This window comes from Athene noctua, chromosome 3, assembly GCF_965140245.1.
Source record: "Athene noctua chromosome 3, bAthNoc1.hap1.1, whole genome shotgun sequence".
Classification (NCBI taxonomy): Eukaryota; Metazoa; Chordata; class Aves; order Strigiformes; family Strigidae; genus Athene; species Athene noctua.
The window spans coordinates 11,572,615-11,597,124 of record NC_134039.1 but is presented as its reverse complement, the minus strand read 5'-3'; the positions used below and the strand labels follow the sequence as shown (position 1 = coordinate 11,597,124).

The 24,510-nt window shown below is 38.8% G+C and overlaps 1 protein-coding gene across 3 annotated transcripts in view; it reads right to left on the bottom strand.

Moving 5' to 3' along the window:
• The window catches only part of GNPTAB (N-acetylglucosamine-1-phosphate transferase subunits alpha and beta), a 44,701-nt gene extending 20,191 nt beyond the window's left edge, over positions 1-24,510 (bottom strand). Inside the window, exons 1-9 of one of the 3 annotated variants that reach the window (XM_074901973.1) lie at positions 24,333-24,510; positions 19,486-19,571; positions 13,787-13,906; positions 11,827-11,868; positions 10,888-11,093; positions 10,122-10,186; positions 9,723-9,857; positions 2,960-3,121; positions 1,054-1,233 (exon numbers count right to left, since the gene is read on the bottom strand). In XM_074901973.1, the coding sequence (XP_074758074.1) occupies positions 1,054-1,233; positions 2,960-3,121; positions 9,723-9,857; positions 10,122-10,186; positions 10,888-11,093; positions 11,827-11,868; positions 13,787-13,906; positions 19,486-19,571; positions 24,333-24,449 (1,113 nt within the window). In that variant the 5' untranslated portion in view covers positions 24,450-24,510. Of the gene's footprint in view, positions 1-1,053; positions 1,234-2,959; positions 3,122-9,722; positions 9,858-10,121; positions 10,187-10,887; positions 11,094-11,826; positions 11,869-13,786; positions 13,907-19,485; positions 19,572-23,584; positions 23,671-24,332 lie in introns of those variants that run through there. The other 2 variants (XM_074901974.1, XM_074901975.1) reach the window with 2 other exon arrangements.

Here is a 24,510-nt window from a genome sequence, read left to right as displayed (position 1 = left end):
AAAAGAGCCCCAACAACCAAAACAGTTTCAGAAGGCAAAAATAAATTAAAAAAACCCCTCAAACCAGGTCAGGCACACCAGATATATTTGATACTTATCTACTAAAAGAAAGTTTTATTAAGAACAAGGAAAGATATCAAAGGCAAAAAGAGTGAAAATATTTAGCAAAAAAGATTTTGCTATTTCATTTCTCCCACACAAAACCATTTTCAAGTCTGGTGCTTAAGTAAGAAACTGCACCTGGTTCAATGCAAAGACACAAACTCTTCTTTCACTAGGTACTGGATCAAGCCCGGTGTACACATATTTATACTTCTTATGCAGTATAGGCTGCACAAAATTTCAAGGAAACTGAACCTGTTTCAGTATTCAAAAAGTCAGGATTCCTCCATCTCTTTCAAGTAACTTCACAAGCAGAGAGAACAGAAGTTGAATTAGTACCTAGTTACCACTTAGGTTGCTCAGGGCTCCTATGGCATGTCCAGTTACCAAAATTACTCCCAAATTCATATTAAAAGGCTATTGGAGTATTTTTGTTTCACTTATTCAGGAAGCTTGAAGGATTCCCTTTCTCTTTTTAAATAAGATTTTTAGAATGCATAGCTACTTTTTTTGCAGTCATCTTAGTTCCAGTAACTGTAATCTACCCTGTCTCAACACAAGTTTATTACGTTATTACTGGTCCTGAGAGAGCATTTATGAATTCAGATTACATCTTCTTGTCCACAGGCTTTTTATAAACATACTTTATAAGGAAATTAGACATGGGTACATGTTAGCTGAAGCCTTAGTATTTGGAAAAGGGGACTAAATAAAGGCTTGATATATTTTCAGTTATCTGCTTAGCCAAAATACAAAGACATACTGGGGTTTAATAAAACCATGGATGAGACACGGAAGAGGTGGTCACTTCTACCTTCCAAATAAATGCAGCCTTTAGCTGAAAGGGGTTAACTGAATTTCAAAATAAACACAGAATCTTTACTAGCAGTTCGTTCAGGCTGATATTTTTGTTGGGGTTTTTTGTTTGACACTTCTTTCTTTGGGCTTTACCTGATGTGTCACTATGGTTATCCGAGGATTATCCAGGTTAAGCCAGGAAGGAATCTGCCCATTAGTGACAATGAAAATATGCCGTACCCAAGGGGCGTGCCTCTCTATTGATCGTAATGAATATCTCAGCTCTTCATTATCTTCAAAACGGCTGGCAGAAATATCTTCATCCTGTTTAGACTATAATAAGAAATAAACCTTTCTTAGATTTTATATAGAACATTCAAGTTCTGATCCAGCTAGGTAACAACAATGTGCTTTAGCATACGGGTGCATAAGCATTTAAGGACTTAGACACTCAAAAATAGAAAGTATAGATCAAGTACTATTGTTCTTCTAAAGGATCATATTCTGAATTATCAAGGTGAACAATACAATCTTCTGACCTCAGTGGCTGACCACCTGGTATCATTAGAATGTCTGCTGACCACATGATGGGATGACATATGTGATCCCAGCTTTTGAAGAAAGAACCCCAGGAAAAAACCCACATCCTCTAGTTTTCCTAGATTATTAGTCTCAATTATTTCCTGATCTTGCCCAAAGGTCAAGTTGCATTTCAAATCAGTAACGTTACCTTTCAGAAATCCAGTTTTAAGAGGCTGGGGCCTTCCAAGTACATTGAATCATAAACCATATATAAACGTCACCTAATATAGATACACTGGAAGTGTCATGGTGTATCAGCTCTTCAATTATCTTGTACTCTTTTATTTTAAAGAATTTAAGCAGAAGAAAAATCAACATAACTTAGCTTAATATCCACTATCAAATAGATTCCAAATGTTTTTGTTAAAAAGGCAACATTTTAATTAGAAACTCATCAGGTCAGTAACAAAATCAGGTTAAATAACACTGTAACATATGTTTCTTCCCATTTATGAGAACTTAATGGCATCTTCTAAAAACAAGGCTGCCTAAAAGAAACATTTCTAAAAGAATTATGCCCAACTGAAACAGGAAACTCAAGAAAAATTTGAACATTTAACAATTACCCTTTTTACTGCAGATTCCACACACTATAAATGTCATAATCTTTTCTAATATGTGCAGTAATACAGCTTACACATTCTCGAAAACATAACATCTGAAAACATTTGAGAACACCATCATCCATTGGCTAAGTACCCATTTACAAAATAATGCATAATTTCAACACGGGGAAGTATGAAGTTTGAGTTCGGGGTTTCTATTAACAAAGAAAAATTCCCCAAAAGCCATGTTCACAGGATACAAAGACAGACTGCAATGGGCACATTTATTTTACCCACCCCACTTGACATTTACTGTAATACTAAATTCCAGCAGGAGAAAAACCCAAGATTTTGGAAGATCTTATCTCAAAACAGACACCTTGTTATTTTATTTCATGTTGCTAAATGAAACATCCTTGCTCGTATCAGAAGTATTCAAAGTAAACCTCCTTTCTTTCAGACATTTCAGGTCTTCAAATCTTTTGGAAGAGAAGTAATTAGCATTTGCTCAGCACATATGATACTGTAAAGCAAAAAATGCCTAAGAAACATATCAGGAAGGGGATAATCATGTTAATAAAGCCCTCTGTCTCCCCCACACAAGATGCCTGCTTATCTGCCAGTCAGTATCAGTTAAGCCTTTTGGGACTTGACTGCACACAACTTTATCAGAACATGTGCAGAGGGCAAAATTTTTCACTTAGTGGAGAACATGAAAATGCCAATTAAATGTCACACTGATCCTTCTTCCTCCTTGATTTCAGAATTTGACAGTGTTCTTGTGATGTTTTCTTACAACATAATAAATACTGGATTCTTAACACTTTCAAGCTTCTGGAAGGAATCTTATGTTCCTTGTCATTGACTACTTAGCCTCTACTTGCAGTTTTTCAATAGTGCAACCTCTACATGCTGTAACAGAATTTACCTACCTGACTGACAGAGCTGAGGTCCCATAATAAATAAGCAGGATTAAGCATCAGTTCTTTTCCATCTATAGTCATGTTCTTCTTTGCTTGCTTGCTCAGTTCTTGGAAACCCTTAGGGTTATTCAGTTGCAAGAGAGCCACGCTGGCTTCTGAATAGAGCTGCAACTGTACAAGCAGAGAAAAAAATTTCTAGCATGCACCCACAGCAGCACTCTTCCTTTGCCAATTCCATCTTTTTGTTGTATTTTTCTTACCAGTTACTAATAATAACGACTGGTATACACTGTTTTTAAAGAACTACAATTTTGTAAGAACACAAAAAGGGGTAGTAAAATGGGAAATGAAAAACATTTAAAGATACAGAATATTTCTAGATGTTTAATTCTCACTTTCCAAAGAAAATGTCTCTTTACACAATGATCCAGCAACAGTAAAGCTGTCCATGTTGTAAATATTTCTGGAATAAGTGAACAGTATGTCCCCATCCATTCCCCCCCACCTCAATAACAAAATTCTTATTTTACTACAACTTAATTATATGACTGAAAGAATCATACTTTTTTTTCCATCTTGATCAAGCAACGCTCTTCTCGGAAAATTAAGATCACCAATTCATCACTGCTGTCAGAAGCGTGAAATTTTCAGAATGGTTTACAGATCAACCTACAGCTCAGAAATCTGAGATACAAAGGGCTCCAGAACTAATCCATGTGGGTCTCCAAGTCCTTAATGATGGTTGCCAATATGCTGTTAAGGTCATTTCTTAGTTGTGGACTGTTTGATCTGTTTGCTGTTTTTATCTCTTGCCACTAGTCTGTATATCAGATTTCATAATGCAGAGGGTAAGAAGGGGCTTGTACTACATAACCTTTCTAACAGCTAACATAGCTTACAAATTACAGGGCACCAAAACATTTCACTAGAAAGATAGCATTTTATTGGGTTATGATGTGCTTATGAAGTAGTATGAGCAGACACAAGCTAAAAGCTGAACCGCACTTTGGTTCTCCAAGTGCGTGCATTCAACAGTCAGATTGAGAATAAATGCAGTTAATCATTAACAATATTTATTAAATGATATGCTTAATTTTTTTCCTTCATGCAACATAAGACAAATAAGCACGTCTACCAAATTTTCAGTTGCATAAGATCTGTAAATGCAATAAGTTAAGAAAATTTGAATACTGCCATGTTCAACAACAGCAAAATTATCACAGTTTATTTCATAACATCCTTAAGTGGTTTTTATTCTTTATTTTTCATTAAATCTGACCCTTTCTGCTCATTTTAAAACAACACTTGTCCCAGAGTTAGCACCCCTTCGCTTAGCAAGACCAGCTGTCCCACTTGTGACATTTCAAAGCTGTTGATGCTTTGACTCATATGCTATTTGAGATCTTTCAATCTGACTTATGAGGCCTGCCATTAGAAAAATCTGATAAATCTCAGACCTTCCAGGGAATCATCTGAACCTATGGGTGGAAAGGATGGCTTCAGTAGCTAAATGGTTGAGGTATAGTTACGGACTGCAGCTAGCAACCTCCAAAAATATCGATATTGAAATGCTACAGATTGCAAAGCTGCCATCAGTGGGTATGTGCTTTATTTAGGAATACAACAATGTCACATAGTCCCTCAGAATCTGTCATTTAAAACATACGTATAACAAACCAAAAATATTACCATTCTAGAGCTTTGAAAGCATTTAAGAACATTTAGTTTCTCTTTAACTTGTTTACACCAAACTCAGAACAGGTACCTGTACTACAGATTCCTAACTGGATTTATTACAAACACTTTTCCTTTCCCCTCACTAACACAGCATATACACTGTTAGGTTTTTAAATATGTAACAGTTGAAGCACAAACAAGAAGTAGTGGAAAAATGTGCTCCACTGCTCAGCATCACAGTTAAGATAAACCCTGCATTGAATAGATCAGTTTTATTATATCAATTTTTTTTCCCACCAATACCTTTTTTAAGAAGCAAGTTTTTTCACATGCAGAGCTATCAATAAATTTCAATTAAATTATCTGGTGACATAACTAACTAGATTCTAATAAAATGTAAGCTCTGCTCTGAGCATTTTGTTGCTGGTATATTCAAAATGGAATTCCATCCTGACAGATTTTCTAATGTCTCACAGGTATAAACCTCCTCTCATTGGGGACACATGCAATTGCCCATTCCCTTGAAATATTATCTTCTAGACAACATCTTCATCCTGACAAAACAGGTGAGCAGATCCAAAGGCATTGTGAAAATAGAACAGAAAAAGCAGGTAGATGCACAGAATCAGTATGATCAGGCGAGCCTCTACTTCTAACACGAGCAGACTGAAAAGACACCATGCAGGCACATGCTCAGACCACCACTGTGCACATTTATATCATGCACTTGAAAACGAGACAGGAAAACTGCCTTCTCCCCACCAGGCAACTTTAAATGCAGGTTCTCCTTCAGAGCCAGCATGTCTGGCAATGCTTAGACTTACTAGATCAGGAAGCAGGCTGGACATGCTAAGCCACCCCACACAGAAGTAAACACTTTCATTTCCAAGTTCTCAAGGTAAGAGGCCTCAAGAGCAGATTTTTTTTTTTTTTTTAATGTGGGATTTGGACTCAACCAGCCCTACACTCCCATAAGGATATTAGGAAAACTCTCATGCTCACACAGCAAGGGAAGGACAGGGGGGCATGTGTTATGTTAAAGTTTTAAAAAAAAATTTAAAAATATGAAATACTGTTGTCGTTATAAAGGGAAGTTAGTAAATTTGTAAGATAACATTGTAGGAAGGTCATATCAGAGTAAACCCAATGCAACGCCTTAAGGGTTTTTTTTTTTCCTACAAAGCTTACTTGTTACATCTTTGTTAACATAAAACACCAACTCCTGAAGCCACCTGTCTGTTCCATCAACACTGACAAAAGCAGCAGCAAGAACTGCAGACCCCCTGCCCTACCCTCAAGACAGTGAGGGCAGCAAACAACCAACATACAGCTTAAAGAGGGAACAATATTTTGCAAAGGAAGGAGGTCTGCAAGCTTTGTTTTCCCTGAATCAGAATATTAAATATTGACAGGAATTCACCTTTCTCCAAACATTTTCACTACTGTATGCTATTTCAGTGAAAAAGTGTTAGCATGATAGCCTCAAAAAAACAAAATCAAATTGCCCTTCCCTTATCAGTCTACATCACTACCTAGATTTTAAGTGACAAGCGTCTCTTTTAGGCTGAACAATAATAATTTTATTTATAAATGTAGGTAATGGGAGAAAGGAATGTGAAAAAAATCAGTTGTTCTTCACGTGTAGGTTCAATATAACACCTCTACAGCCTTTAAAGAAATAGGGCTTAGCAGTGGACAGCTGTACATCCAGAGTAACACCTCCATCTAGTGGCTTACTAATGTACCGTTAAAAATAAAGATTAGCCAAATATAATTTTCAACCACATCTGTCATTACACACACAGTGTAGAACAACAAATGTTATCAGCAGACACACTGCTGCTTACCTTTTATCTGGAAATAAACTGCCATATTATTACATTACAGTGCAGGCCATAAGTACGAAGTTCAGTAGACCGTAAAATACATAATTCACCTTGAAAAATTATTAATTATATATTAAATTGTCACAATTTAACCCCCTCTAGTTCAGTTCAGCTGCTTTTCTCAGAGATTTTCAGATGAAGAAACACCTGGCCCAGATGTCCAAGCAATTTTTGGTACTCTTTGGATTCAGAAGTGATTTCAATCAAACTAAAGCAGTCCAATTAAAACAGCATTATCAACATTCAATACAAATGCACCACCAGCTACACTCCTCCCTTTCTCACCTTTCTTCCCTTCTAATAGCAGCACTGTTGATTTTTTTATTATTATTTCTTTACTTCCAGCATTGCACTACAAAACAGCCACTTACAAGCATGCAGAAACACATTAAGCATCAGGAGGTGGCTACAAGAGACAAGTCTAGCCTAAGCTCAGGTGCAGCTTTCTTCCTCTCCACTGGGCATCTCACACCACTTCTGAAATCTTAAGGGTCTGTGAAGTGGTAACAGCAGGGGAATTTCTGCAAATTTTGGTGGAAATTGTAAACAACCAACATTTCTTCTACTTAACTGTAGCATTAACCTAGCATCTCTCTCTTTGGTAAGGAGAAAACCACACTTCATTATGTTTACTGTAACTGCTGACCTACAACATCCACTGAATGAAGAACTGATTCTGAGCTAGGATCTCAGTAAAGGCTTCTATAGAAACAACCTCATCCACACTTCATATGTAAAAATGTTTATCCTTGCAAATAAAACATTTCTTATATTTATATACATTATTCTGACAAAGGAACACCAAGTGTTAATGACACAGGCACCAGAACTCAAAAAAAAATGGTTTAGGGTACTATGGATAAAAGAACTTATTTAAGCCAAAATCATTTTGGAAGAAGCATAAAGCAACATCTGTGAAGGGACAGGGAATGAAATTACAAATATTGTTTGAGGGGCAACATTCTTCAGAGCTATGTTACTATGAGAGCTTATATCTGATATTCAGCCAGAGAACAAACATTGCCTAGGATATTGCTCCAATGTGGTTCTCAGAGGTGGAAGCAGAGATATTTCTTTTCCACCAAATCATCTCTCAAGAGCTGCTCCTAGAAAATAACCCTCAGTCAGGAAAACAAACTAATTGATTTTAAATTGAAACAGAAAAAAATAATTAAGGAACATCTCGTTACTAAATTTCTTGAATGCTAAAGGGCAAGTTTAACAAATGAGAAAAGCTGGTAAATCAAAGGTATTCTGAGCTCTTCAGTTCCATTAAGTCAAGTGTGTTAAAACTACCAGGAATCTGTAGCTGAAGCTGTGGCAAGGATCTAGAAAAGGCTCCAAACCCAAATGGATGAACCTGCACTCAAAGAAGATTCTTTGGATGGCTTAAAGTCAGGAAGCATTTAACTAACAATGCTCATTAAGCAAACTTGAAATGAAGAACCTATCATCTCAGCAGCAAAACTGAAGTGCCATCTCCTGTTGGACAATGATGTCATTTCTTTACAGTAGACACCGTTTCTTTAAATCGATTTTAAAAATACCCATAGCACATAAAACAAGCAGAGACTGGCAGACTGGCCATAAGAATACCCCCTGCTGTTTAACCAATGTGCCACTAAGAGAAGGAAGGATGCCTTGGCCATGCCAGAGCACATCTGACATCACTCACCCAAACTAGTGACAGATTGACAATACCAAGAGACAGGTTTTATGAACAGCACCAATACACACCAGTGGAAGGATGCATGGCAGGTTAACGTAGAAACAGGGGCAGCAGTGCTTGCAATAAGCATAATCTAGCACAAAGCAAGTCTCTAACCCAAGGCTGGCAGACTGTCAGAGATGTACTATGTATTTTTCACTGTGTAAAGAGTCCTGGTGATGCCCCATTTAAAATGCTGTACAAAATTCCAGTCAATCATGTCGAAGGCAGACAAATCCACAATGGAAGTGGCAGGGAAGGGCTGTCAGAAGGATGGAATAGAAAGCCAAAGCTGTGAGATGAATGCTGCCTGATTAATGTGGTAAAACAAAGGCTGGGAAAAGCCGTGGCCACTCTCTACGAATACACTAGATATGTAAACAAAGGCAAAAGAAAAGATAGCTTATAAGAAAAGATAACTTTAAGAGCTCTATAAAGTTCTGTAACAGTCTGTAGGAGGAGAGGTACAAATGTGTTTACTTCAGAAGTTTTCCACCACTAGTGAGCCTCTAAGCCTGCTAACACAAGCTGAGACAAGAAAGAAATTCTGCTTGCATTAAGTTGGAGTGTGACCAGCCTATGAAAGGGGTTACACAATTATTGTTTCTGCAATAGCAGAATACGTGATTCGTTAACTCAGCCTGCCAAAAAAAAGACATGGAGAGGAAGTCATGCTCATTTGAGCAACAAGAACAAGCCGTAAAGTAAATTAGCACATTCTACAAATGGGCATCAGACTAATGAAGACAGATTACCTATAGATTGACATCTCTTTATCCCTGCTAACTCCTCCTCCTCCACAAACTCCCTGGCCTCAGCCCCTTTCATACAACCAATCACATCTCTCTCCAATACATAAGCAAATTTTCACAAAAACTTTTGAAACTCAGTTACCTATCTGTCAAACTTGGCTGTAACTGGAAAAGGTGTTCAAATGGCAGGAGAGAATAGAAGGCACAAAATGTTAACGGATGGCAGTCACACAAGTTGTGGTCTAAGGTTGCCTTGCAGCTGGGTAAGCTGAAGTGCAACTTGCTCAAGACCATACAGAGTATTTGGAAGACAGAAATACAGCATTCAGCTGTGAAACAATCCAGTGCTGTTACTATTAAGATAATTCTTCTAAAAGCAAAGAGGGAAAGAATAAGCTAAGAAGCTACATAAACTGTCACATTAAACAAGCCACTGATAGAGTATACTTCAGCAAGACAACAGTCTATCACAAATGGCTGAGAGAAACTGATAAGGTTGGTACTTTTTAATCAATTGCAGGCTAGAAGATCTAATGCCTAATAACTTGCAGTCACAGAATGGACAATTGGTCTTTGAAGGCAACAGTTTGAGTCACTATTTACTACTCTTTACAACTCGAGAAAACAGACTCACACAGTAAAACAGATGACTATCAGAAACATCCTGTCTCCTGGGTGGGTGAGATTCCATATGTGAACCATTCCAAAAAAATAATACAAGAAAGATAGACTCTCCTCCAGACCCTTACCAGTTTTACTTTAGAGGCCAGGCTCTCTGGTAGTTTTGTTCGTAGCTGATTTGTTTCTTTGAATGTAGCTGGAAATCCACTAAGGAAGGCCAAGTCTTGCATTAATACTAAACCTGGAACTTCTTTGTCTGTAGTCTGAAAACAAGAAAATAGGGTATAAAGCCTTTTTTAAAACTTAGAGCAATTCACATTTATCTATCAATCCTCCATCAGGTGACAGATTTAATAGCATGTATTTTGTCACTTAAACTTCAAAACTGAAATAAGGGTTATTTTAAAAGTTTTCACTTCTTACTACATGTGAGTTATGTAAAGAGAATAGCACATAAACACTTTCTAAAAATGTACAAGAAGTTTAACATATACAACAGCTAATCAACAGATTTAAAAAGTACATACCAGGTAACCCCGCCATACTATCTGTTTGCTGTTGTCTTTTAACATTCCAGAATGGGCAGCTTCAACTAGAATACATAAAATGCATTGCAAATCAAAAGCTGAAAGTCACTTCTTTCGTACAGTCTAGTAAGTAAGATATACTTTTGCAAATTAAAAAAGTTTGGATATTTATGGTGTGAAGAGTTGTCTTTATAACTGTTAAATAATTCTTTGTCACCATCAAGCTCAACACCAGCGGTTGGGCTACTGAGTGGTAGTGGCCAGGCACTATGTATTAAACAAAGTAAGAAGCCCACACCTGCTCTAAGATCCTACTTATATATGCTGAACACATAGATAATTTTGTTTTAAAGTATGCAATCCTTTGAGCAAGGGCAGAACTTATTGCACAATATTCAAACTAGACTTTACAGCAATTAAAGGAGGATTTCTAAAACTAATCTTCCTCAGTCTAAACCTCAGTCTTCTGAGATTATCAGCGCAACACAGATAATCAGATATCAAACCTGTTTTGCAATAGTCTTTTAAAGCATGAAACTCTTCATCTGCAATCAGTTGTCTGGGAGGTAGGCAAACAGTATCATTAATGTCATCATTTAGAGGAGCAGACTGAGGGCAAGAGGTGCTGAATGACTTGCTAAAGTCAGACAGAAAATTAGTGGCAGAGTCAGTATTGGAGAAAAAAAACCACCACCACTAATTCACAGCATCTTACTAAAAATCTTCCTCTAGAAAACTGGCTGGAATCTGACAAATAGGTTCTTACCATCCTTAGGGCTATCAAAAACAATTACTGTCACATTGGTAGAAGGATTTTTTGGTTTTGCTACAAAGAACATATTGTTAGCAGCTTGTAAAGCAGGATGAATGGACAGCAGGTCTTTCAGTGTGACATTGGTAGGCAGCGCAGGATCCAGGACAAGCATTGGCACTTTGATGCAGTGTGTCAGCAAACACTCCAGTTGCTTCTCACTATGGCAAAATACCAGAGGTATATTTTAACACTAGTAGAAAATTTAAGACAAAAATCAATCTTAGATCCAATGAGAGATGATTTTTTAAAAATCTGATTTCTAACATCTGCTGGGGCAGGGGGAAATTACTAAAAGCATGTTTATTTTGCTGCAGAATATCTGACTGTTACAGTTTAGTTCATTCCCATATCTGTTTTTTCAAAAGTTTCCAAGATTACAAATTTTACCCACAGAGGGGACCCTATAAAGATCTCTAAATAGCTGAATGACCAAGCCAAACAAAGAATGGGACAAATCAGGTCTTGCTGCTTCCTGGCAGCAGAGGCACAACAGTCTTGGCCCCTCCACAGACGCTCGCAGTGCCATGTATATAAACAGCAATGAAAGCAATGCTGAAAAAAATTTCATGCTTTTGAATTAGAAAACTCCAGGCACATATGCATTAAAAATCCACACTTGGAATTAGAACTATACCTAACCAGGGACAAGGATATGCTTTCTGAACGTCGAAATTGTCACATTATAAGAAGCTCATTCATATATGTCACAATAACATCACTTTTATTCAACATATGTATTATCACACTGTCAACTCTTCTTGAAGTAACGTAGAAGGAAAGCATGCACAGGCTATAGAAAACCAAACAACCTCCCAACCAGGATCTGCTTTCAGCTAACAATGAGTAGGATATCATTTACTCCAATTTATGCCCAAACCCAGAAAAACTCACCTCTTCTTTGTTGGTTCTGTTGCATTCTTTCCGAGGATCTCCCTGTTACAAAATTAAATCAACTACATTAAATAACACTGAGCTGACAGTAAGGAATTAAGTCTAATTTCAGACTGTTAATTAAGGGACACATTGTGAAAGCACAGATAACCCAGTTATAAAACTGCCAAGGCCTTGACATTGGCCTTGCCAAGATGAGCACAAGCTGACACACATGACCCTCACTGCTCACCCTCGTGCAGTAGAACTCAAAAATTACTGGTTGTGCTGACAGCTGTGGCAGCAGGACTCTTCGCTAACAGGATTTTCAGGGGTTATTATTAGATTACTTAATGAAACTGATACTGATATTAAAAACACTAGTAAGAAACCAGGATGAAGTGACCTGAAAATAAGCTGACTTGATTGTTTTGCCTAACATACATATTCTGATACGGTCTGTCATGCATTTACTACGTGAACATCGAAGCTAAGGAGAATTAATGTAAAGGTAGTAGTGCTGATGCTAAATAATAATCATAATAATATCTGAAGAGCATCCTTCTACACATACCAACAGAAAGACAACCACCATCCATCAAACTACTCTGAAGAATAAAGCACCTGGACTATGACTAGCTCAATCCAGGCAGATCAACAAGAAAGTTTTGCTATGCAATATAAAATATACACTCATTAGCAGAATTTTATAGCATACTTGCCTTTGTCTTCCTGCAGTTATCTTGATCCCATGAAACAGCTCTTTTTGTAACAGTGCTAACTGATTTCAAAGTACATGAAAAAAAGTTATCTACAAGGGAAAGAAGCAGGTGCCCCTATAGATAATGAACATGGGCATGGACATGAGTCTTACTCAGAAGCTTGATACCAACTTTCCAAATCAGCATTATGGAAGAAAATAATGTGGTTTTCCCTTTGTAAAATGGGAATCACAGTATGAGTGATGAAAAGCTAAACCCCTTACCATTTGCTATATGAACTGCTAGGAAAAGATTAGTATAAATTTGAAAGCTTTTCAGAGCAGAGACCATGTCTGTGTTTAAAATGTTTAAACTAACAGACTTTAAGTTCTAATACTTTCCTTGTTTAAGTAATACAACAAAGATCCAGAATTTCTCTTGTGATTACACTGTCCATAGTTACCTAAACTGCAAGTTGTAACATGCCCAAAATCAGATCAATCCGCTCACTTATGGATTTCAGATTATTCTGAATTAAACTACTACAACCCTTAGAACACAGACTTGTTCTTCCCTTTAGCATATTTTTTGGCCGAAACAGATCATGTGACCACAGATTTGCTTATTAAGAAGTACATCAATGGTTACAATACGCAATCCAAGGTATCTGTAGCAGCCTGTGTTTGAAGCCTTAGACGAGTAATTCTGCAGAACAGTACAGCACAATCTGTAACACCAAATGCAGCAATACATGCCTTTCCCTCCTTAGAAGGCTGACTCATACCTTTATAACACAATTTTATTTTCCTCTTTCTCAGTTTCAGTGTTTGGGAGAATACAAATCTAACTTTAAAAAGAAGCCTTTAAGAAATATATGCTTAAGATTTTAAGCCCATTATAAAAGAAATACTGGGGGTGGAAAGGAGGAAAAGGGGGATGAAAAGATCTTATACATTTGAGATACAGTTTTATTATTATTTAAAAACTGAGTTACAGATATCAGTACAGAATGACATACACAAAGCAGCTTTCTGCATGGCATTTTACAGATTCAAGACATAACAGCTTTAATTACTTTAATGTTTTGTATCTTAAACAGTTTTCTGATTAGACAGGACTTCATAGCTAAATACAGAACTGAAGGTTTTGAGAATAATAAACGAAGGAGTGAGAAAATGCACTTTAAATCTTCATGCTGAGTAACATGGGAGAAAAACAAAGAGGGCTAGTACTGCATTAGTTTGCTGCTGTCAGTTAAGGGGAAAACATAAGACTATTACCTCATTATTTTCTGTTCTTCTTCCATCTGTTCTCTGACCTGTTGCAATTCTTTGATCAGTTCAACATCCGTGCCGTTCACCCAGGTATATACCACATCAATCGGCATGGGTAAACAAAGCCTACATAATTCAAATGAAAGCTGTGTGAGCTGTTTGATATTACAAGTGTTTGTGGCATCCTACAATAGCAATTTCTGTCTAACAACAGAAATAATTGCTGTCTGGGCGGCAAACAAGGCCAAGCAAAAAGCTTCTCTTCAGATATATCTATGATCTCTTAATTATACACAAACCCTTGACAAAACAGCACAGACATAAAACCTAAAACAACATAAAGGAGATGTAGCAGTTCAGTAACTAAAGGAAATCTGAAGTTTATGCTCTAAGTGTCAGACATTAATGTATAACCCAACTCCTTCCAAACCATAAAATATTTTACAAATCAGTACCGGCATCCAGGCACATCCTTAATTCACCAACTACATTAGATAGGACAACATGAGGTAAAGACTTTTATCATACTTGCTGTTATTTAACTGCGAGGAGACAGTAAGATCTCAGCAGGATCAGGTCTCTATCCTAGGAATGCCTCTTAGACATTAGTAACAGGGCATTTCATAAACCAACAACCTAAGTCAGATACATGAATTCAGGCTCTAGACAGAAAATTCATTCTTGACACAACTTAATATCCTGGAGCTGTTTCTCAACAGTTACAGATCTCCTAGCATAACTAAGGCAGAAGAAAAGAAAGGTGTTTGGCTGCCTTTTTTTCTATTTGTTTATGATAATCTCTCTGAGGCCACAGCTTTGTTTCAGCTGCTGCCATAGGTGAACCCCTTAGTCCCAGACCACAGGAGGATGCCCCAGCTATTATTTTTCCGAACTTCCAGCGTCAAGCTATTCAGCATCTCCCTGAACTGTGAGCACTTCTCTAATGCTAACATCCACAGGGTCACACAATAAGGCTTCCAAGGAAAGGCGTGTTCCCTCCCCACCTACTGCATCCTTCAAACAGCATTCACAAAGAGACAGACCTTATAGGTGCTCCACCTTCCATGCACAGTATGCCACGTAGACAACTTCCACCCAGCTTTATTTTCTACTGGCTGAGATTCAATAACTGAAGCACAAAATTTGGTAAAAGGGCAGCCAGTAGATGGTCACAACACAATAGACAGGAACATTTTGTATTCAATTCATCACTGTTCCTTAGCTATGACACTTAAAAGGATAATAGTGGGTCATTCTGAGACAGTTTGAACATCTACAAAGCAGTGCTGCCTCCCCCAGCAGCACCACCCAGAAATTCTCTCTCACCTCTGACATGCAACACTCACTCTGCAGGAAGCTACCTTCTCAACTGGCAAAAAAGGTCAATTTACTAAATACAACTACCCTTCTAATCACTTATTTCACCTCTTTCTCCGGAGGTGACACTAGCTTCTGGCTCATTAATAGGTGCAACTCAAGGCATATTTTGAACACAAATGCCCTCTATCGGAGTAGAAATTCAATGGCAGGAGCTCTTCTAGCTTTTCTGCGTTTGCTGTGATCAGTTAAATTATTGGATTGACCATCCCTTGAATGCTTACAGCTAGGATAAGAGTGCTTTAGGTGTAAGCAACCAACTCAAGTCAGCTGATTTCAAAAATGCCCAAACCTCAGTCTTCTGGGCAAAGTGCAAAGTTTATTTGCCCAGGCTTCAGTGAAGAACAGAAAATATAAAAAAAAAAAAAAAAAAAGCCTCAACTCCAAGTCTTCCTAGGGTATGAGACAATTTTGATTTCTGTGAAGCCTCTCCATATTTTATCATTTGCTAAAAGTGGGTTTCTATGCAATAGCACATAGAACTATGTAATTTGCCACACTTGATTTTTAGCATAGAAATGATGCCACATACAGACAAATACTAATAAAGTCCACAGAGGAAAGGCATTTTTGGTCAGATGCAGGTATGTCAGCTCTGAATTAACCCTGGTGTGGTAAGCTCATTCTTCATTACCAATGTCAATAGAGACTAGTAAAAAAAGTCTATTAAACCAAGTGAACAGTTTTCAGATACACTAATTTAATTGCTTAAAATTTATCCAAATACATTTTTTCTTAATGCATTTTTACAGCATATATTGTTTGAGAAAACAGAGGTTATCAAATGTAATAAAAATCAGGTATCATACACAAATTTGCTGCTCCCAATTAGGATCAGGAACATTGTTAAGATTTTATCTTCTTGGTGTTTGCCAAAGCTTTCTGGTTGGTTTCATGGCCTCTTAAAAAGTACCGAGAGTTTATATTTTGAAAAGTGGGTAATAGTGTTTTGCTTTAAAATTAAAAATGAACAGGAGAGCCACTTCCACATTATGCTACTCAAATGTTATTTTTAATGTGCAGAGTCTTTTGCAAGAAAGATCAAAACCATTCTCCCTCAAATTCTATAGCTGTGTTTCTCCTTCATGTGTATTTATACATTTGGTATTCATCACCAATACCAGCCTAGAGAACAGATTAAGCCCAAGATGAGCTGCCTAAATGGAAATTATGTAATACTTCTCTACAGAAAATCATCAATTTTCCCATTTTCTACTGATTTTAATGTCAGCAAACATGGACTTTAGAAACTTCCTTGGAGACTCCCAGACAATTAATAAGTTGAGGCCGTTTTGGATGCTTCTTTACATTTTCCTCTTTCAAAACTGTACCCATTTTTCACTTGCAAACCTTAAAACATCAATAGGATCCTGCTTGAAGACAAAGCCAGAGCCACCAGCTCTCCCAGATAACGTGCTGCCTCTTCTATCCACCTGCCAGGAAGCATTTTCTGTACCCTTGATGTTTGTTTACACAGGAGAGCCATGCTCACAGCCAGCACCCCAGCAAGAAGACAAAGCCTCATTCTCTCAGCGTCCACAGTTACTGGAGGAGCACAGCAACCTCTGGATCTCTCCCAGGCTACCATACGGTGATCTCCAACCTTGCTGCGCTTCTTTATGAATGAGTATAAATCTCTTGCTCCCTTAAGCTCCCCCCTGTAAACCTCCCAGCCCTCCTGCCTGTTACATTGCTGCAATTACCCACCAATGGCAACTCCGCTGCCATCGCTATTCCTGCTCCCAGTACCTCTTAGCTCCTTAACCTGTACATCTCTTCTCTCTCAGCCTCACTCTGCTCAACGGTTAACAACTCCCCAATCACTGATAGCTCTCACTCACTGTACCTGACTGAAATCTGTCTGTACATTTTAAAAGCTGAGGATTGTTCCTTCACGTTTTCATACATACTTTTGAGTTTTAAATATGATTTAGCCATGTCCTGGTAAAGCAAAATTACATGTCAGCTTTTGACAAAATGCAGAATTTGCTGATGGAGAGTAATAAAATACAGTTCTTGTCCAAGACACTTGCATACAACTCCATTATTGAATTTCCTTCTCTCCCTTTTATTTTCATATCAAAACTAAGTCAGTCTTCAGAAATGGTTTGGATGAGGTGACTTGGTAAAAAGCCCTGGAATTTCTACTCCGCTGTCTCAAACTGTGTAAGAGCCTCAGCAATGTAAGTAGGGAGTTTAGCAGCTGATGTGACTACCTGGAAAGTGCAACAGCTGGGATGCCAAAGGACATGTGACAGGAGGGAAAAGCAAACCAAGGCAATTTCTAAAGTTCAAGGCAAAACAAGTAGTTTTCCTTGGTCTGTCAGAAACAGCATTCAATAGGTGTAACTAATGATGCTAACAACTTCCCTGGTTTTGTGTTACTCAGGAAGAAGAGCCTTTTGAGTTCATAATCATAAGGGGCTTGCCCACATGCACAAATCTGTCTACATTTTACACCGAGATTTTCTTTATAAAAGTTTGTAACACAAGTGTTTGACAAGAACAGAGGTGTTTTCCTGCAAAACTCCTAGAAGATATCACTACTTTAATTCAGTCAAAGGTCCATTAACATTTCCTAAAGGCCATGCAGCTTTTACTTTCCACTAAGCACTGGATTTGCTTAATTTCCAAACCAACAAGCTTCTTGTTCTCCAATTCTGAATATTTTTCTTTAACACTAGAAGAAAAACTGATTAAAATCAATGGATAAGCTAGGATCAAAACTGGAAGTCCACAATCCTCAATTTATGTAAAAAACATGACACCCTATATTACATTTATACCAACCTTAAAAACGCCATCAAACCATCACTGCTACAGTGCATAATGCAAGACAGGGTCCATTACTGCATTTATGAAGTTTGATAATAAAAATAAACTGAGCACCTGACAAGGGACTTGTAAAAGTTATTGGATGCCTAAAAGTATGTCTATACAAAGACTTTTGGTTGCTATGAACTTTTATGGGAATTTGTGTGCAGATACCAACTATCACAGCAAGCTTCCCTGTCATGCCTGACATAAGAGTATTAAAGACTTATGGATGAAATGGAATAACTTAAGCACCCATCATGAAAACTTTAAGGTTTTGCTCATGCAGCCAATAAAATTCCCCCCCAGGCACTACATGCTTTGCTCACAATTCACGGAAGTCAAGACTAGCTAAAGAGTGCTTTACACCACCAAAATGAAGTAAGAAAACACACTGCAGAAATGGGAGCTGACCACATCTACATCACAACAGTAAGGCTTGCAATTCTGTTTTGGACAACTCGACCATTTATAAAAGCACTGTACTTAATTATCCCAGTGTCAGGCATTTTAGTACTGACAGGAACAACCAACCATGCTTTCACTTCAGTACTGCAGAAACATGTAAACATTAAACTAATCATCCATATGACCTGCTGTCATCTGTCACCCTCCAGAAAATGGGGGAGGGGGGTAAAAGATGAGATTATAAAAGTACATAGGATTCACTGATACCACGCAACGTGCTTTTACAGAGTCATCTAAGCACTAGCTAAAGCGTGACAAACTGATCTGATCACTTCTACTGTCCCGTGATTCAACAGACCTCAAGAGAGATTAAGCATCTGCTTTCAGGGTTGTTTTTTCCAGTCATGTGTATCAACACTTACAAGTCAGATGATATCTAGTTAGTAGTTTCTTCCACCTACCAATTCACAGTCCACTGACTTCCTGAGCAATAGACCCCACAACTATTCAGACACAAAACAATGAAACCACAAGAAGTCAAGTAGCAGTTAACACAACTGAAACAAATGACCCATATGACTTGGTTTCCAACTTGCTGTGAGTTGCTTTTCCCATGCACTCATCTTTAAAAAGCTTCTTCTTACTAGATTTGTGACTTCTCTACTAAATAATGTCCCTCATGTCACCGAAAATATAAGGTAGATGCAAAATAACTTTTCAAAGCACTGAAAGTTGGAATTCTAAGGGCACAGGAACAATACTTCAAGATAAGAAAATAGATGGAAAATATGTCATGTCCTCCTTTTATTGTTAACATTACCACCATTTTAACGTTTCATTAGAGACTGGATGTATTAAATGCATTTAAAACGTAAATTCTGTTATATGACTAGTCCTTCCATTACCAAACATCTTCCAAACTGGGATATTAAGCACTAACTCACAATTTTAAAATCATCAAGTTTAAAATTTGCTGCAGATTTAGAGCCCATACAATAAGATCCTACTCAACAGTATGCTACGTCATCTATCATATTTGATTTAAATATTTGAAAAGTCATTGAACAGTAAGACATGCAATACCGACAACTGCAAGTAAAGCTCACCGATTCTGAAATGATTTGCCAGCAACATTGTCTCTGTATGAATCAAACATAACATGATACTGGTCTCTACTCCACTCCAAAACAACCTGTGAATAAAAAAACACAAACACTTGATATCATCACCTTCTAAAATTAGACACTTAAATTTCTCCTTTTGAAATGTTTAATTACAAATCAGCTTCATTGTTGGAGCTATGCATTAATGCACAATTTACCAGACGTTAATCCAAACTAAGCTATTACATTGAGCCAGCAATCTGACCCAGAATTTCAAACCACACTTGATTTAAGTAAACTTTGTTTTTTTCTCTGCAAGAAATAATTTCATGTTTACAGACACAATTTCTATTCTACTATTCATTTAGGTTACCTTCCCTTGTCTGTTAGCCTTAGAAAAATTCAGGAATGTTTTCACAAAACCAAATATACTTCAAAACAAGCAGGAAACTCCTGCCTCCCCCCCCCCACACACACACACAATTTTGCTTGTCTTCCTTTCTATTCTCATACAGGACATATTGAAGTATACACACCTCCAAAACATGAGTTTTGCAAACGAACAGCCAGGCCAGCGCATACGAAATTATACAAATTGACCTGCCAACAAACTTAAAACACAATAGCTCTTTCCCAATACAGGTGACATCTTCCACTGCAGCCAGACTAACCCAACAGCTAAGCATTTCTTCAGGCCACAGCTTCTCTTCCATACCCCCACATTTTTGCACCTCTCTTTAGCTTGACAGGAGTTTATCCAACCCTACAGTGAGCCAAGTCACAGAACTAAACCAACAGAAAGATGAACTTTCAAAAACTAGAGTACTTTATCTTCCTCTACTTGGTTGTTGAAACAGATGAGGAATGGTGGGAACACACAGGTGAAGGCAGTCTTCCCCATCCACCTTCACCCAGACATCAAGGTTTTTAGCTAAAACATCAAGCTGCACGCACTTAAATGCCCTTTGCCAGCTGTCCCCATTCCCAGGCATTTTCACACATATTAGCTATATGGGAAACCAATTACAAGCCAATTCCTTCTCTCCCTTTACATTCCATTTCCATTCTTAAGTACATATATACACACAAAACAATGCAACATAGTTATGTTTCCATTACTAATGAAGCATCCAACATCATAGTTCTAAGCAGAAAAATAAAAAAAATCAGACTTTTCAACACGAAAAATGCTTATATGCTTTAATATAGCAAAAAAGTAAAAGTAACTTGAGATAAAAATATAAAACATTTAGGTTCTACTGCAGGATAAACTTGCTATGCTATCTTCCACAGTGCAAGTCCAACCTTAAAACCTACAGTGGCATTTTGTGCTGCTTTATAGGTAAAGGTGTAGTGGCTTATTTTCACTGTGTAAGTACATATTTATATGTACTGGAGAAAAAAAAATACCAGGAAAGGGCAGTACTCACTTTACACCACTCTTCCTAGATGTAGATGTGACTATTGTTTTTTTCTTGTATTACTATTACTCTAAGATAGCATTCAAAACCATAACGTAAAGACTACACCTTCCTCCTTCCCCCCTTCTAAGGCAGTATACATCTCTACCCTCATGCCCACTAAAGCAAAGTAAAGCCTTCTAGAGAGCAGGGAAGCCCCATCATGTGGCTGGGTGACAAGAGTGCACACACACAATTCCTGCCAAAGCTGCAGTCTCTTTGTAACCAAGATCACATCTGTACAAGTTCATTCCCCTTACACAAAGGGCATGTGATTTCCCAGGTGAGCATAAATTCTCCTCCCTTAAATACTGAAGTCGGGAATTGTCATGAAAACACACTACTACCCCTTTTTCATGCGCGAGTCATTACACGCTTCTGCCAAATACATTAGTTGAATACAGCACGCGCTGAAAGATAACCATCCACATGGAAACATTTGCTACTACTGATAACAATGAACTGACACACACTGATCTGCTTCTAGAATAAATATGGAAGTATGTGAGTAGAACTTAATCTATTATATGAATAATACTGATCTCCAGGAAAAAAAAAAAAAAAGTTAACCATCCAAGCCTTTGGTTTTTTGCCTTTGTGCAACTATAACCAAAAAGACACAGATCTTCTAAAGAGATCTAAAAAGATCACTTTAGAAAGACAGGAAAAAAGTTAAGCTCTTCCCACTCAATACATTTTTTTCCTGTAACTGTTTCCTCCTGCCACATTATTTGTGTTGCAATAATGCCTGGAGGCCACTTTGCATCAACAATACATACTGGTATGAAAAAACCACTAAAGGAACAACATTAGAGGAAAGGGGAAAGGCACCCTCTATTAGGAGATACTGTATCAGCCAGGTGGTAACAGTGGCTGTGGCATGTTCCTGTTAAGAAACATTTTACAAAGCTGAACGAACTATAAAGGACTGCAAAGGGTTTACAACCAAACTGTCCCAAAACTTAAAGTTCATCTTGCAACTAAGTTAAAGCATTGGCTTAGACCTGCCTAGCCTTTATGGTTTTGCAGACGTGTTTCCGATTCATGCTTCATGTACTATTATTTCATGGAGCTCAAGGGTTTTTTTCTTGAAATGAAGCTCATTTTCAGCTTGAGGCAGCACATCATTACCAATCTCAATGTATTTGTCCTAGCCTTCCATTTTTTCCCACCATTAATATTTGTATTAGCATGAATCTTAGCAAGCAGATAAATTTTGCTTACTAGGACAAAAAAGCTGGCTGGAGAAAAAGCAGAACTGCAAACACTGCTCAGACCCCAGAACATGATAAGCACTGCCTCATGCTGATTTTTATTGCTTGACAGTTGCCCACAAATTGTTAAAAATGGTTGATCTGATAATTACTAGAAAGATCTCTTGGTTTCATTTCAAAACAGTCTTACACAGTTGTTGCTTTGCCAACTCTGTACTGAAAAAGAGAAGTGTTTTCCATTCCCACTACGGTTGTCAAAAGAGGTCTAACAGTGCCTATTCTCACAAGCCTAGTCTCTCCTAAATCCTTAAACTACTACTGTTCACCAAAACACGCTACTTTAAATCACAACAGTAAAAAGCAAAATCTTAGCAAGTTCATTCACCATCACTGTAAAAAAAGAAAAAAATTTCTATATATCTGTATGGTCATTTCACAAAGGGTGGAGATTTTCTTGGTGTTTCGGTCAGTTTGTTTTTTTAAAAAAACATTGCTGGTCACTTTTTTCTTAACATATAATTTTGAAAATTTTACTCCTACATGAATCTGCCAGTTCTTTCCTCACTGCCTAAATACTACCTAAGCTTTCCAAATATCTCTAAAAGGGCTGGAAGTGGCAAACAATGCTGAGCAGTGATTTTGACCGATTTTCAGCAAAATCAGCCATAACTTGGACAACTACTGAAGCATTTTAAAAAAACCTTCTAAGTTCTAAGAAATCCTAAAGTTCAGTTTAAGTCCCCATTCTGAGGAAAGGCAAACTCAGTTTCACAGCACCAAGAGGTATACACCAATCCAAGCTGATAATCACGTACAAAGAGAGGCTGAAGAGTACTACATAATTAATTACTTGGCTGATGTCTTTCAAGTGTTTTAGGAACTTGTGAACCCTGCAAGGCAGCAGAGATGAAGTACTTCGTGCAAAGAAGATGTACAGATACACAAAATAAAGTTCTGACTGGGCTACACTCAAAAGTTTCAGATAATACTCTTTATGACTGTTCATTTTTTTATTCCTGTATCTGAAAGAGCCCATCAAAACAGGGAAGAAAAAAGGAGGAAAAAAAACCCAAACAATTGAAGAATCTGGAAATTCCAGTCTGCTTGTGTTTAACACTGACATCCTTTTACACTGACAAAAATACTTCCTTTAATTCCCTGAATATTTACTATAATCTCAAATATTACACTGAAGCAGGATTGTTTTTTCCCCTCTAGACTCTTTCACTGATGACTTTACAAATAGACAGGGTAATATGACATGAAGCTTTAAAATATCTTATACATCTGTATAAAAACATATATAGAAAAAGTAGACGTTCTATTACATCATCTACAAAATCGCAGGCAAACTGAGTAATAAGCATTGAGCAATGTAATACAGACTCTGCTGAGCTGCGGGCAGCTTGGAGAGAGCCTACGCTTAACTCTTTAAACTCCAGAAGGGAGGAAGATCCCGTCACTCCCCGTCGCCATTTGAAGGTTACCTCCAGCACAGGCTTCAGAAGTCAAACAAAACACGAATACAGCGCCAATAAATCACCTGATAAGGGAAGTAGGGAAAAAATTGCACAAGACGAGAGAACCCCAGCTCCCGCAGCGTGCAGGTTTTTCTCAGCCCTCCTCTCCCAGGGCCTGCCAAGGCTGTTGGAAACCACCCAACCACCCCCCGGGGGGGATGCGGGGGGCACCCAGCGCTTGTGTCACACCTGGCGAGCGGCGTCCCGCCCCCCCCGGCGCACCTGACGCGGCCGGAGGAGCGGGAGCGCGGCCGGAGGAGCGGGAGCGCGGCCGGAGGAGCGGGAGCTGCCCCGCCGCCGCCGCCCGGGGGGGAGCGGCCGGGCCCCCGCAGCTCAGCGCCGGCACCGCGGCACGCGGGGGCGCTTCGCGTCCCTTCCCAGCCGCGGTGAGAGCCCCGGACACAAGAAGGCGGCACCGCCGCCGTGCTGGAGGGACTCGCTGCCCGCGGGACGCGACAACCACCCGGCTCCCCCGCGGAAAAACCGCCCCAAGCCCAAAGGCACCCGCGCCCTCCCGGGCGCTGCAGGCGCGGGACTGCGCCGAGCGCCTCTGCCCGCCGGCACGGCTCGGCTCCGCACGGCGCGGCCGGGGCTGCCCACAGGAAGGGAAGGGGAAGGGGGGCAGCCGCGCCACGCCGGCGCGGCGCCGTACTGACCTCCCCGAACTGCAGGGCGGAGACGATCATGAGGACGAGGCCCCCGAGGCAGAGGCAGGGCCCATACCTGTGCGACAGGCAGGTATAGGTCTGGCGCTGCAGGAGCTTGAGGAGCATGGCCCGCCGGCGGCGCCCGGCCCGGCCCGGCCGCCTCACCGCGCTGCCGTGCGCCGGGGCG